General features: G+C 34.3%; 1 protein-coding gene across 1 annotated transcript in view; it reads right to left on the reverse strand.

Moving 5' to 3' along the window:
* The window catches only part of CSMD1 (CUB and Sushi multiple domains 1), a 1,155,040-nt gene that overhangs the window by 296,536 nt on the left and 841,886 nt on the right, over nucleotides 1-16,618 (reverse strand). Inside the window, exon 12 of the mRNA XM_054063646.1 lies at nucleotides 13,507-13,619. Coding sequence (XP_053919621.1) covers nucleotides 13,507-13,619 — 113 coding nt within the window. The remainder of the gene's footprint in view (nucleotides 1-13,506; nucleotides 13,620-16,618) is intronic.

The following is a 16,618-nucleotide window of genomic DNA, read 5'->3' on the forward strand; positions in this document are numbered from 1 at the left end:
CTGACCAAGTCAGTCGGAGCTATGTTGATCTCTTACAGAAATCCTATGGGACAGAAAAGGTTGTTAAAATGACAAACATGAAAATAAAAGCTATGCTACCCTATTTAAAGCGTGGCAATAGAAACCCTACTCCTTTAGGATTATTCTGTGTACTTATTCAGTGTTGGGCTTCTTTTGATCTGAGCCCTTAGAGCTGTGTGAACTTCACGATGTTTGCAAATAAGCTCTGAAGCTGAAATCTAAACATCAGCTTCCTTTGGTTACCGAAATATTAACATTGATCTTATTCAATTGTTTCTGCCTTTCATGTACTCTCTTTCGGTAGCCTGGGGAAAGAGACTTTTCATCTTGTTTGTAAACTAGAAATATTTACTCAGTTTCAGGGAATATTCTTTAATGTCGGAATAATGACAAGATTAGACTTCTGATGAGAAGATCATACCCCTCTGATTTTAATCAAAGATGTTTCTGTGTCTGTGTTTTCCTTCAATGGAATAAATAAAGTGATGCAAAACCCGTTAAATAAGTGTAATGACTACTGCTTGGAAAGTGTCACATTGCAATTCAGGTTCTTTTGATGAGAAAGCTTTGCATTACTTTGACCCAGGTATCTGAAATGGATAATAAAATACTTTACAGATTATAACATTTCCCAGTCCTAATTTTATTATACATGGTAGAAATTTACCCTTTTTTTGGCTTGTTACTAGATTATAGATACACAGTTGAACTTAACGGCACTACATTCTCCTTCACGCTATTCAATATTCTCACTTAGTGGATTCACGAATCATTATCACATCTCTAAGCCTGTAGCTAGATACAACTCTTACCAATACAGTAATAATGATATCCTCACATTTTAATAATTCAGATGCATAAAACCAATTTAAATTAAATAAGTGTATTAGACACATATAGATTTCACAAAAATCCATTGTTTCAACAGCTACTTCAGCAGTTCAAAGTCTATCAGAAAGGTGAAGTCAATCCCTCTAAGGCCTGAAATCACAAATTCGACAACATTCCATAATTATTATCTTAGCTATAGTGAAGATAGGTCAAAGGAAGCTGAGAACTGACACAGGTATACATTGCCAAAAAAAAAAAGGTATGGCAGTTTATATCTATGTCACATAGGACATTCTCAGTTTAATGTCCAAACTCTTAAATGCCAGGCCATAAAAATTCATGTTTTATATACAAGAAAAAAATCACTTAGTTCATTTCTTTATATTCCTTATATCTCCCTACATCAACAGCCATAACACCAGACACAGAAAAATCTGATTAAAAAAGACAAATGGAGAAACTTATATAAAAATAAATACTTATACAAAGCAAAGGGGCAGAGAGATATGCTCAGAGCTGCAGAACTGAACATAACTAAAAGAATAATACTATACACATGATTCCTGGAAAGGAACACAGCAGCAGCTACTGAAAGCAAAAATGATAAATCAAAGCTAATACAAAAAAATATTTCAGATAGCACATAAATGGACTCTAAAAGTGGCTGTTAAAGCTAAAATCAGATTGGTCTAAAGCTAAAACCAGGGTGGCCTTACATGACAATTTTATAATGATGATAATTTTAACATTATTCCAGTAAATTTCTTCAACTAAATTTTACTGTATAATTTATTATCAGTCTCCGCCTATAAAAAGAGAAGGCCTCCTTCAAGGGTCATGTATTTCCCAGTAGCATTCTAAAAGATTCTCGCAATTTCTCTGAAATGCTTTGTCCTTGCTGTTATCAAAGAGGCCACAGATCATATCCAGTAGATTAATTTCGCATGCTACTACCTTATTGCATTCTGTATCAATATTGAAAACAAACCATGACCTTGAAACCAGATAGATGGAAAAATAGCATGATTTTTTTTGTGTAGGAAGTCCATTTAAGCTAACAGTTCACTGTCATAACATACGGATAACTTGTTGGCAATAATAAGTTATCATATTTTATTATGTCATATTATATAATATAAAAATCCTTGAAAGTAATAAAACAATTTGAGAAGGAAAAGAAAAAAAAATCAAACCTTTTTGACAAATAAGTTTCTGAGTTTAATATTTACTGTGTACTTAAGTATCCCATTACAAAGTGAAGAAAAAGAAAAGATTGATTTGTTTTACATTTCCAGGGGTAGATGCAGACTTCGTTACTCATTGCAGAAAAGTTCAGGATACCAACTGCCTGAGTGTTGAAACAGCAGGTGAAATTAATTATTAATAATTGTAGAAAAATCAACCTCAAAAGATTATTATGAACTTGCAGGCACTATGATAGGTTCTGAATTGACAGTTACCACTCAGGAACAAGAACTCTGGCAGACAGAAGATAATTGTGCGAAACCATAAGCTATTGAAAATGTTAGGAATCAGTCAGAAAGAAACAGTGAACAAACCAGAAAATACTATTCTGACACCACACAAAACCCTATTTAATTAGCATATTGAATATTGCCTGTAGTTCTGCTCCTGCATATAGAAATAGATGCATTAGAACTAGAGAAATAAAAGAAAACAAAAGATCAAAATTACAGTTTCTGAGGAACTGAGGATCAACTAAACAGTCTGGAAATGTAATTCTTCGAGAGGTGAAATATATGTGTCCAACAAGTGACTGCACAAATACATCTTATTGAAAGACAACAAGGATGTACATGAGTCATGCATCACTAGAAACACGGGAGGTACTCGGGGATTCTCTCTGTCTCTTCATTAATCACTGTACATTTCACCGTTCTTACTCTAAACATTCATTATTAACCACTGTCAACACGCTACAGGGTTTTGGTCTCACTGCAGATTTTCATTCTAATGTTTTGTGATAAGGGACATGATATGGTTCAAATTGCAGAGCTTGTCTTTCTTCAAGAGGAGAAAAAGTAGAGCCTCACCATAAAAAGGCTGAGCAGTGCCCCGGACAAAAGTTAGCCTCAAAATACCCCATGGAATGCAAGTTAGCGTGTTATGGTGGAAAGCATGAAATACAGTAAAAAGCAAGTGCAGCTGCCTTAGAAATGATGAGAATAACATAAGGATGAATATTGTGGAAAATGAACTATTGTTATTGAATGAGGCAATAAAAAATAAAAGAGCTCGGAGAAAGTTATTAAATGTAAGAAAAATAGCTAGCAGGAAAGGACAATGAAGAACAACTTCTTCACTTTTCCAGAAGGAAAAAAAAAAATCAGATAATAAAAATTTAAATAAAATTAAGTAAAGGGCAGGACAGGAAGAGAACAGGTTAAGAACTATTTAGAAAATGTAGACATATTCAAGGGAACAGGGCCTAATTAAATTTACATTAAAGTACTTAAACTGAAGCAGTCTCTGAACTATTAGCAATTATCTTCAAGAACTTATGGAGGACAAGGGAGGTCCCAGCTGACTGGACAAGGTCACATGTAATAACTATCTCCAAAAACCGGAGAAAAGAGGGCCCAAGGAATTATGCAATTTGTATATAATTTGTCTCCTCAAACTGGGGGAGTGATATACTTTATCTTCCTTTACAACAAACTATCTCTACCTAAAATTATCTTAAGTCCTGGCAAGGAATATATGGCAGTTGTCTGGAAAAGAATCAATTTTATCAAAATTGATTGATCTAAAAGTGCTATCAACATTTTAAAAGTGCAAACAAATTGATTTGTGTAATTATAGGATTGTAAAGCCAACACTGATAAAGAAAGTAACGGAACAGCCAACACTAGATTATTTCTAAAAGGTTAAAAGATGAAAATATAATTAACACATGTTAACATGATTTTATGGATAATTGGTCATGTCATGCAAATAATATGATTTTTAGATTATCAACTTGGTTGACACAATATATTTGGATTTCTTTCAACAATTTAAATTAGCCACACATGACATCCTAATTAGGAACTGGCATCATAGCAAATCAATTCAGCACATATTAAAAGGGTTAAAATTAGATAATGATTGTATCTCAAAGCATAAATATGAATAAAGAATTATCCTTAAGTAATAGAACTCCTTCAACTAGCTTAGTATATACTTTTTTTTAGCATAATCCTAGCAATTTGTTATACAAATATTACAGGAAAATTATTAGGAGGTAGTGACCATAGTATTTTCAAGATGCTGTAACACTGTGTCATATATTGCAGGTGTAGGTGTCTTCCTGTGTATGTGTATCCACTTAAGCCCTGCTTTGTCTCATATTCTTCAAAGGAAAATACAAATATTAACATTTCAAGCTTCTGGCAGCTGAGAATTTTGGAAAATAAAGATGGGAGGACCTTATTTTCATAAGTATCAACTTCAGTACCTTACACAGGATCCTCCTCCTCTTTAAAGACCGGGAGGCATGAGTTCACTTTCACCAAATAACATGGAAGATTAAGAGGGATGTCACATGTGGGATGTGTTGGAGCTTCTAGCTTGGCATGCTTCTAATGCAGGTCATAGAAGGAATAAGTGCTCAAATGAAAACATTAGCTTTGGAAGCTCTCCATGGATATGGACAACAAGGGAGAAAGGTGCCTTTGTAGTAGTATAAATAGGAAAGGCAACTACACTGCAATCGAACATGCTATTATTAGTGCAGTGTGGACTTCCAAATAGTTTTATATTATTCTATTTAAGTGAAGAAGCAAAAAAGAGAAAGCATTGCTTTAAAACCATGCTTCTGAAGGTAAAAAAAATATATTAAAAAAATATTAAAAAAAAAAAGGAAGGACCTTTAGGCTTTTCAGTCCTATATTCTATCCTTGCAGGACAAATTCTGCCTTCCAGGCCTGGCCACATTCCAGCAACATTTAGCATTTTTAGGTATGAATAATTTCCACTAAGATCTCTAAGAAAATATTTCTCTCTTTGACAAACTTTGAGGCTTTCTTACATGTGCTCTCCCTCCTTCTAGAAAGCTTTTTCTTATCTGTGTCTTGTATGACTACAATTTCTCTGCTGAACCTCCTTCCTCCTTTGCTTCTGTCCTTTTGTCCACCTGGAAGTCCTGCTTAAGGAAGACAGACTTTTCCTTCTCATTCCAAAGACATTGACTTAACCAAGGATTTAGCAACTAGCATAAGGAAAGCAAGACTATTTCCTCTCTGATATAATACACTACACGAAGAACAGAAGCTAACCTTAAAACTACTCTCCAGTTGCATAAAAGAAGCCTCACAAATCACTCTGTAAGATATTCCATATAATCATACCAAAACAGCACATACGTACGTGTACATTCTAATATTTTGTTATGAGGGTATTCGTACAAGAAAATAAATAAATATATAAATTGCTAGACAGAGAAATAAATAAAATTAATGAGATTTTCAGTGAGAGTAATTAAAATAGCTAAATTCCACAAAAGCATATTACATGTTGCTTCTCCTGTGTGTTTATAGGGAAAAAAAAATACTCAGTTAAATCTGTAGTTTAAATTTATTATACTTTGTTAATTTAAACTTCCCTGGGCATCTTCCTGCAGACAAAATTTAGCATTTAAATTATAAAACAAAAAATATGGGGAATTTCTGTTCCTGTGGTTTTATCATTGGCTTTGATCAAAACAACACCATTTTTTATAGCTGGATGTATCTTGTGGAAAAGAATGTCCCTTATAAACTGTAACAACAAATATAACTTAGTCTAAATTATTTTAAAGTTTTATGCAAAACATACAGAATTCCTTTTGTAGTTATGTATATGCAATGTATTCCAGTAGAGATACAAGAAAACCACAATAGGAAACAACGTTGGGTAAATTTTGAAGTGACAGAATATAGAAATCCTTTCATATTATATTGACAGGTGAAATGAACTTTAAATATCTATAAATGCTTATGGATCTATTCTTTAATTTATTTTTTTAAATGGCTGCTATAAATACTAAACTGAAAACAAGAATTTGTGTACGGTGTCTTTTTAGGGTCAAAAACATTTCTTCACTTTGTTATGGGAGCACAGGTTTAATTTTTTTTTTTTATGGAGCAAATTACCTCGTGTTGTTTCACAAAGAGAACTAGTTCTATGCTCTACACTATGCATACGTACACACAGAAAATCCCGCAACAGTCAAACTCTGGCTCTTAGCACAGGATTAGCTTTTATCATTTGCATCCTAAATACGGTGGGTTTTTTGTTTTGGTTTCGTTTTGGTTTGGGTTTTTTTTGGCTTACAATTCTAGATAAATACTCTAGATATTCTAGATAAATATCTTTTATTCTAGATAAATATTTGTTTCAAGAAAAACATCAATAATATTAAATTTTGCCCTACAGAAGCAAATTAAATATTTAGTGAGATTTTTAAAACAATGTTTTCTTTTGAGATTATTGACTTCAATGATAACTTATCACATTTAACAGCTCGTTCATACATTTCTTCAGAAGGCTATACTTGAAGAAAACATCAGTGTCAGAATTTGTAGACATGATAGTATTAGGTTAATGGTTGGACTCCTCAATGACCTTAAGGGTATTTTCCAACCTAATTTATTTTACCATTCTATGAATACAAGCCACGTTGTATTGGCCACCACATCATTTAAACAATTCTTTCATTACAGGCTTGGTGAAGAGTGGCAAGAAATCTACCTGGCAGAAAAGGTCCTGTGGGTGTTGGTTGACAGTGTCTGAACACGAGCCAGCAGTTGCCCAGGTGGCCAAGAAGACCGGCAGCATCTTGGCTCGTATCAGAAACAATGTGGCCAGCAGGACCAGAGACGTTATTCTGCCCCTGTACTCGGCACTGGTGAGACCACACCTCAAATACTGCGTTCAGATTTGGGCCCTTCACTACGAGTAAGACATTGAGGTCCTGGAGCGTGTCCAGAGAAGGGAACGAAGCTGATGGAGTGGCTGGAGAACAAGTCTTACAAGGAAGGGCTGAGGGAATGGGGGTTGTTTAGTCTGGAGAAGAGGAGACTGAGGGGAGACCTTATCACTGTCTATAACTGCTTGAAAGGAAGTTGTAAAGAGGTGAATCTGGTCTCTTGTCCCAAGTGACAGGGGACAGGAAGAGAAGGAATGGCCTCAAGTCGTGCTAGGGGAAGTTTAGATTGGACATCAGGAAAAATTCCTTTACCAAAATTTTATCAGGTGCTGGAACAGGCTGCCAGAGAGGTGGTGGAGCACCCATCGCTGGAGATATTTAAAAGATGAGTAGATGAAGTGCTGGAGGATATGCTTTAGTAGTGGACAGGTATGGTTGCACTTGATGATCTCAAAGGCCTTTTCCAGCCTAGCGATTCTATGACTCTATGAGCCTATAAAGGATTACTTAAAGTGACATAGACAGGAAAATAAATCTTAAACTAGGTGTCATCACTGCAGAGGCAATATGAAAGTCTGACTTATTGTTTATTCAAAATTAAGTATTTGATTTTTATAACCAGAATAGAGCTGTCACAAATCAAAAGGTTTGAAAACTAAGTAGAAGTATCATTCTCAGGGCTTGATCCTTCTAGCGAAAAAATGCAGGAAACTGTCACAAAAGTCAAATACTTTTATGAGAATTCATCATAGTATTATTCAAAAGAAAAACTCATAACATTCTACCTGTTGCTATCTAGCTGTGACCACCACTTGCTGAAATTTTGGAGGATGCTTAAGATTGCCAAACAATCTCACTTGTAGAATTTTAACAGGACACTAAGTATTTAATTTCTGAAATATACAAAGCAAATTAATAAACTAGAATTACTTTGGCTTAAAAGAGTGAAGGAATTGTCTTCCTAGGTATTGTAGATGGACAGCTAAGTTCATGGTGCACACAGTGTGGCATTTTCTACATTAAGAACAAGTACGAAAAAAAGAGCAAAGAGAAAAAAAATAACTGGCAAGAAGTTATTATGGATTTCCATTTATTTAAAATGTTTGCATTTTTCCTTCAAACTTTCAATGGAGCTATATCTGCTTAGAAGCAAAGACCAAAATTTATCTTTCAAAACCCAAGATTTGATCATGTTCAGTTGCATTTTTGGATTTTTTTTCAGTGGAAGGAAAGAAGTAAATTAAACACCTGCTAGAAGTAAAAACCAGCCAATGAAATCAAACTCCTTAAAAAGTTAATCAGTTAATGCTTAAAGCTTATAAGAAAATGCCGCTTTTATTTGTAAAAAAAATTCTGCCTAGACTTTAAGAGAAATCATCAAATGTAAATAATGTCTTTATAAAGTATGGCCATGGTAAAACTTAATTAAAATTTAATTAGAATCTGGAAGTAACATTTACGTTAAAGTCAAACATACTGAATAATTAAGCTGGATGAAAAATCCATACAACATTTTACTTTTCTATAACACCATAAAAATGTCTGAGCTGTTTTCTGCAGAGAATGTATGGAATTATGATATGAAACTACTTTCCAAGGAAGCCTGACCAGAAGAATAATCTTCACTGGAAGCCTGACCAGAAGAATAGTCTTCACTAGCTAAGCTAAAATATAACAATTCAGACAACATGTTATTGTTTTAATGTATAATGTCTTTATGCAAAAAGGCAAACAAAGGTTTTCAACTCATGATGATTTTTACCCTGTTGAGTTAATTGCTGAAAAAATACGAATGCACATGTGCCTAATCAGTCAGACACAGCTGCAAGCTGGAGGGGAAGGGAGGGGGAAGCTTCCCAGCCACCGTCATCCCATATAACTAACAAAGAATATATGTGCTGTAATCTGGCTGTACCTAACTAGCTTTAAATCTTGTGAGTATTTAGATTTTTTTTATATTTTACTTTTTTAAATTCTGAAGTTTAAATAAGGGAGCATATTATTAAAGTTATTCTTCAATTAAGTCAGAAAATTAAGAATGTACTAAGATGTCATGTCTGTAAACCACACTACTTTAAATGTACACATTCTTCTCCAATATATTAAGGATCTGCATTATTAGCAGATCAAGAACGCATCACATGAAATGGTACAGTGAAAGAAGGTAATACATTGCTTAAACATCTAAACCGAACAGTTACAGGTTAATCTGTAAAACGAGTAAGAAGAACCAAAGACATTGACTGTCCGTGGAGCAAAACTGACCATAATGATATCAAGAGCTGGTTGAAGTCTCTGAAACATGCTCTTATAATAAAAAAATAGGACATTAGAAGCAGACTAATACAATTAATATAAATTTTTTTTTAAAGGCATAAAATGTGCTTACTGAATAAGTCTGTACTCAAACAATATGGGCATTTTGGTGCTGTTATTTTGTTATTTTGGAGAGGGAGAAGAGTTATGTGGTGTTACCTGCTTGCCCCTTTTTATAGTCCTCACTAAACCTCTGTTGTTTGCAATGGTTTAATAAAGGATAATGGCACAGATGGAAATTTGATCTTACCCTATACAGCCTGTTAATATATAATATGCAACACACTCAACCAGTTAAAGCGTATCATCATTACGTTATGCTCCTCAAGACCATGTGCACTTTCTAGATGAAAACACAGCTCTGTCTGCCATTATACAAAACTCAGGCAATGTTATCAAACACTGGCAGAGGCTGCCCAGGGAGGTGGTTGAGTCCCCATCCCTGGAGGTATTTAAAAGGCAGGTAGAGGAACTGCTTAGGGATATGATTTATTAGTGGACAGGTACAGTTGAACTCGATCTCAAGGGTCTTTTCCAACTTAGTGATTCTAGGATTCTATATTCTCCACTACTAAGAACTACTTTAAAACTTGTGGTAATTACCAGTAACTTCGCATGCCTCTTGTCACCTCGTTAGTAATCTACTGATGATACTATTTATTCCTTGAAAGAAAACTCAAGGATGTTGAAATTTAGAAGTGACTGCTGAAGGATTACCCAAACAATATACATTAAAAAGGCCAGATAACAATATAGGAAAGCTTTCCTATCTGAAAATGATTGACAATATGTTGTGCTGGAAATCAAGTGACTGACATTTGGCTATCCAAAACTAACCTGCAATGTATGGCAGTACAGATTAATTCATACTATATTATGGTAGAACTCTGACACTTTTCCATAGAATGAAATAGCCTTAACAGATGAAAATATCCACATATGATATGAAATATATTTATTGTCTGTCCTCCAAAAGCATGCACTGGAATGATTTGTCTAAATCCTAAAATATAGGAATAAAATGTAAAAAGAAAACATAGTATACATGGAATAGAAGAAAGAGGAAATAGTTAGAAACCTCAGTTTTCACTGAACGACTTAGGAGTGGTTTTCTTTCCAATCGTTATACTATACGTAACGGTTTCCCTGAACACACATCTGATTGCTAGAGTCCTAAAAAACTCTAATTCCATTAATATCTTTCAGCACAGGTTTTAAATCTCCAAGCAGCAATAAAGTTTTATAACAAAGTTGATAGCGCAATGACATTTGTAAGCTAGTTATGTGTTTGTAAAAAACTGCACTGATTTAAGCGTTACTGAGGATTATAGCTGCATGTAAAAAGGTAACTGACATTTGTCTGGGCAACTGAAATATGGCTTTGAAAGTATTTTTCTACTAGTCTCAGGAGGAAAGTATCTTCTTCAAGAAAACCATCATAATGAAGAGCTTAAAGCTTTACTGCTCAGTTAAGCATCAATACAAATTGAGGTTGTAAACTCGACATTTTCAGCTGCTCTCAGGGGCTGATATATTTCCTGACAACTCCAAGAATTCTTAATGACTTCAAATTATATAAACCGCTCAGGATTATATCACTGAGTCACCAGTTTACTTTTATAGCACTGTTATGAACTAAAGGGTAGGCTAGTGAGATAACTTCATTAGTTTTTGTAACCATGGAAAGGCAGCAATTAAAGGTGAGTTCTAAACAGACTACAAAATGGATGTTGTTATAGTGGTTAACAGGAAGTCTGGAAATTAAAGATTAAATATTTTTATCAGTCTGACATGTTTTCAGGCTTGAATGGGAGAAAACTCTCAAGCTTATTTAAATTCCAGAATGTCCATGTCTAAAGGTTCAAGCTGACTAACACAGTAGTTGTTTATCAGCTTTGTCAAGTTAACAAGCTAACCTCAATATTAGGTTTACAATCTGCTTTTCTGTAGCTCATCTTCCATTGCATATAGTGACACGGGTACAGTGATATTCCTAGGTGTTCAGAACTATTACTAGCAACTAATTATTGAGGACCTACATCTGAAATCTTTCTTGTGGATTCAACTGTTGGAGAGCTGAAGATTTTTCTTCTCCAGATTGCATTTTACAGTGCAAGAAAGGTGACTAATTAGGCAGACCACAGAACTTTCCTTAAAGTAAAGATCAACTGTATTCAAAACCAAGAAAAGAAATTCTAGTAATATAAATATAGATAGCGTATTGTTAGGAGTACTACATATACTCGACATTAAGACATTTTTGAAGGTGAGCAGAAGAAGCTTAAGAATATAAATTGTTCCTCTCTTAACTCCTTAGGCAAATTAAATGCAAAGTGTCAGATACATAACTCGTGTCAATACTTTTTCCACTATACACTCTACTTTACATGATTATCAAATGGATTCTATCAAGAAAATATATTGTCTTAATAAACACTGTCTTCAGAGATGACATAAGCAAAAAAGATGAAGCTATCAAAGAAAGAACAAGAAAGCGTGGGATTAACTTAAGTAAAGAATCTATCATTGCCCTCAGGCAACACAACATATTTGAGCTGAGTATCTGCGTAGGCTGAATGTGTTGCACAGTCTTAAGATACTTTAACATCTCAGCCATAGCAATGCCAAGGGCCTGCATCTGCTTTTTTACTCACAGCTTTGTAACATCTCACTTAAGCAATTGTGATAGTGTTTCAAGAGCTTCTGTGATGGTACTTTTTCCTTTTTGTTCTCTACTCTCTTATTCTCACAGCCACAGACCTGCAAATCCCAGAAGCGTTACTACGGTGGATTCTCACGGGAAACAATTGTCACTGGCACAAGAATTACCTCCTTTTTACTCCTTCTCTCCTTACTTCTTTTGTAGATTTCGGTTCACATTAAAGAAAATGAAATGAAGTGTGTAAAAAGTAGATTAAAAGTAATTTAAATCCTTAATAAATATTATCCAACAATATATGCACACAGAAACTTAACAACCTATGAGCGTATAATACTTCACTTAATTACCATACTCCAATCAGCACTCTGAGTGGAACTAACCAATGGCATCTTTAAGTCACAGGGAAAAGTATATAGTATTAGTGAAAAATCAGAGTGAAAATATATTCTTAATCACGGTCATCATCACAATCTGCTTCAGTAGAGAGACCACCTGTAGGATACTGGTGTGATAAACCAAAACTGGGTTTTCTAGCAGCCACCGCGGAGCATTTTCTCTCTTTGTTCCATCACTGAAGTTCATAATATGCCAACAGATACAGACGCCACTTGTAAAAACCTGCCCAGGCAAACCTGTCTTAATGTCCTTAGTGGAATAAATGTATACTTTACTCAGCTTGAAACTAACATCTACATAACATTTCACTCTTTATTTTGGTCTTGAAACATTAAGGTAACTACAGGTGAAGTTAAACACTTGGATAGGGTGCTTCAGTTTATGGAAAACTCATTCAGTTTAAGGAGATCTTCCCCTTTTCTGAATATGTTACTTTCAGTTATGAACAAAGAACAGTCTCTCAATGCTTTGCAGCATCTTTCGTACAAAAGTAATTTTGACAAAATTACTATCAAATAATTTTCACCAAATATGCCCATAAGAAACTATTAAAAATAGTATTAAGGGTTGTTTTTCCTTATCCTTAAAGTGAACTAATTAACATGGAAATTAACCAGGAGTAATACCATATGTTAATAAGTGAGAGCTCTTTCTAGCTGCAGGCCTATGCAACCTTTTAAAATGGAAAATATCAATACTTGCGTGCATACTAACAGATATTAGGTGTTTTGACTAGAATAAATCAACATCAGAAAATATCAACATGAAGCTCACAGTCAAGAAAAATTAAAGATGCTTTTGTTGCCAAGGTTCATGTCTTTATGAGGCAGAAGTAACGCAAATAAGGCTAGAGCCATTTCAATCATTTTGCTTGGGTTAAATTTCCATAACCCTATACATCATCTTAATTTCTACAATCATAGATGATATATCTGTTCTGTGGTTTTTGTTACATACTAACTTTGACTTAGGTCTGTGAAGATTCTTAGTAAGGCACGAGAACAAGTTTTCTAAGTACCCCAAATAAGTCCGAGAAAACTAATCATAATTTTACAACAATAGCCAACATAAGGAATTACAGAGCTTAGAAGAATGTAACATTTAATTTTTTTTCAAATATGATAGAAATTTTTATTTTCTATTGACCTTCAAGCAAAAAGCATTAGAACACTATCTTTCATTTTTACATCAGATAATTTTTAGTTATTTTATAGGTGTTTGCAAAGCTATGTCTCCATTAACCATTAATTAATAAAGACAGTATCAAAACTCTAAATTTTTGAAAAGACTAAAAGTCTATTTGAAATAAATTTGTTGGAATGTAGCGAAATAAGTTACAACATGAGTTTAAACCTGTTAGTTTAGTTCGTACCTTGGTAAACAGCTTTGAATCCTGGTGAGCCAATGCTGTCATCAGATTGTAAATGAAGCCACATCTGGTTGCTCATACTGACAATAAGATCGGGAACACTGGATCCAGTGAGTCTGTATACAGAATAAAATTCAAAGTGATTTACAAAGGCATAAATTATTACTACTACTAAAAACCTCAGAATTTTAAACTAATAATATAATGTTTAAGCCTGTCTACAATATTTTACCCCAATATTCTGTCAGGTGTTTTATGATAAAATTAACTATTTTAGATGGATTAGAAAAATGTGAAGTCTTAGGAAAAGAACCTCAACAGTTTGAATGACTGCATTCAAGTTAGCAATGATTAAACCCATTTATTGAAGCTGCTCCTACCTAAAGCTTTCATTAAGTAATTAAACTATTAGAGATGTGAGGGACTGTATGAGTAAAAGGATTTTCACTTGTTTAGGCTGAAATTGCTTTTTTTTGTCTTACTATTTGAAAGTGAAGGAAGTTTGTTCACGGGCCTTACACCCGAAGAACTTACTAGATCCTCATCTACTTCTTTCAAATAACTCATAATGATCTTTCAAATTCAAGGGGGAACTGCTATTTCTTAATGTGTGATGACTACGTATAGATATGTACCTTTTAATATGACACATATAAGGCAATAATAAAACCTTAGAGCTTCTCACTAATATCATTTGTAGATCTATAATTCTGGTATCTTACTACAAAAAAGACGTGTGTCAAAAAATTATTAAGAAAACAAAATAATATTTGTAGATTACTTAATGGTGAAATGCCCACCACATAGTCAGATTCCAGTACCGTCAGGTTCCAGTACCGTATCTGATGAACATTTCAGGTCTTGATGATAGTTATGGAGGCTTTCAAAAGTTAGTGGGAAAAATCGCATGTAAACAGTGATTACAGAATATGTCTAACTAAGGTGCTATCAGATATGAAACAAAAAAAAACATCACTAGAATAGGATATCGCCTTGAACTCCAAGTAGATCTTCAGGCATCAGAAAGGCGGTAATTGTAGTTGATGTAAACAATTAGCAATGACTTCGTCCCTTTCATTTACATAGACTCCATTTTACTCAAGAGGGTCACATACTGATTCTCTTTCTTCCAGCTCTAAGCCTTGACTGTGATAAACAAATGTGTGACATAAGTAAAAGGAATATCATGCCAAACAGAGACAAGGTGTCTCAGAAGCATAATTCTTCAAGGCAGAAGCTACAAAGAAAATAGAAAACAGTATTTTGGTTTTTCCACAAACATATTATTTAAATATAACCAACCAAATCTTAGTATTATTGCAACCTAAATGTGAAGATGTAATAAAAGAAGGGACTAAGCAGAAACAAGATGAGAACTCAGGAACCATAAGGCAAGCTGTAGGAATTCTCTCTGTCTTGCATCTGAAATTTCATGAGTCATGGTTATGAACAAGAAGATGTATCTAAAATATTTCAGTTTCTTATTCTGATACATTGAAAATAAAATAATTAAAAAAAATCCCATCTGAGTGAAATAGATCAGGGTGTTACTAATTACTATTGTCTGTGCACCTAGAATTGCTATTGTGATGGCTGAGTGTGCTCTCATAAGATCTTTTTTGCTTACTATCTCATAGTAAGTAATTGACAGTGTTATGATAACATAAGTGCAGAAAAGGAGGTGGAAAAAATAAAACTATCATAGCTCAGCTTAAGCAAGTACACAAACAGATCTTAGCTTGGATCGGTGAGGCAGTTGATAAGACACAGCAATATGTAGCCAAGTTGTTCAGTTTGACCTGTGTTAATAGTAAGAATGAAAATAAAGCAGCTGTTTAGTCTGAAAATTTGAGTTGCTTACCAAACTAATTAGGAATTGTAGTTCAAAAAGATGTTAGCTTATAGCCAGAATAATTAATATACTCTTGCTGATAAGATAAACATCATTACTAAAGTTGTGACATTCATGTAAATGGATAATATATGTAGCCTATAAAAGGAAGATAACTCACAACATAGTTACATAATTGAAAGTCATTTAGGAGACGTCCGCAGATATAGATATATAAAGAAAGAAAAGGTGAAGAGTGTATATATATTTTTGGCGTTACCTTCGGAACCCCCATCAATAGCCACCAATTTCTGGTCTATAGTTTGAGATAAAAAACTTAACCAAAATGCCTGTTAAGTCGTGGTCTGTATGCATAGCACTTTGCTATAAACAAAAGTTGGAGAGTCTCCATCAGTGAAGAAAAACTCACTGATGTCTCTTGACAACAGTGGAGATCTATTGGGAGACAAGTGGAAACCAGAGATTTCCTGCAATGATTTCTCAATGGCAATTCAGATGGGTAAACATACTGCCTTGAGAAGGGGGAGCAAAAGGGAAAAGGAGAAAACAAACCCCAAAGAAAAACAAACCCCAAAGAAAAACAAACTCCAAAGAAAAACAAAATACAATTAAAAAAAAAAAAAAAACAAACCAGAAATCAGAGAATCGTAGAATGATGTGGGTTGGAAAAGACCTTAAAGATCTTTTAGTTCCAACCCCCCTGCCATGGGCAGGGACACCTCCCACTGGATCAGGCTGCTCAAAGCCCCATCAGCCTGGCCTTGAACATCTCCAGGTATGAGGCAGTCATGACTTTACTGGACAACCTGTTCCAGTGCCTCCCCACCCTCAAAGGAAAAAAATTTCTTCCTGATACCTAATCTACATATCCCCTCTTTCAACTTAAAACTTTTACCCCTCATCCTATCACCGCACTACCTGTTATGATAAAGAGCCTCTCCTCAGCTTTCCCTTAAGGACTGGGAGACTGCTATAAGAAATCCCTGGAGCTTTTTCTTCTCTAGGCTAAAGGAGCCTTGCTACTAGCCAAGCTCTGTTGAATATGAGAAATAACTGCAATCAAGTCTTTGTAGCCTAAACATATTTAGATTAATTTTCAGTAAGTTGTATTGCTGTATTTCCAGAGCTAACCACTCCAGCTTACAAATGCCATAAAATAATATTGCTAAGACTTCAACAAATAAGGCTTACAGACGAAGCAATTGTTAAAAGTCATAAAATTGATGGGCATATCCCCTCCTTAATTAATTAATCTGTGATTAT

Source organism: Cuculus canorus, chromosome 3 (assembly GCF_017976375.1).
Source record: "Cuculus canorus isolate bCucCan1 chromosome 3, bCucCan1.pri, whole genome shotgun sequence".
NCBI classification, from domain to species: Eukaryota; Metazoa; Chordata; class Aves; order Cuculiformes; family Cuculidae; genus Cuculus; species Cuculus canorus.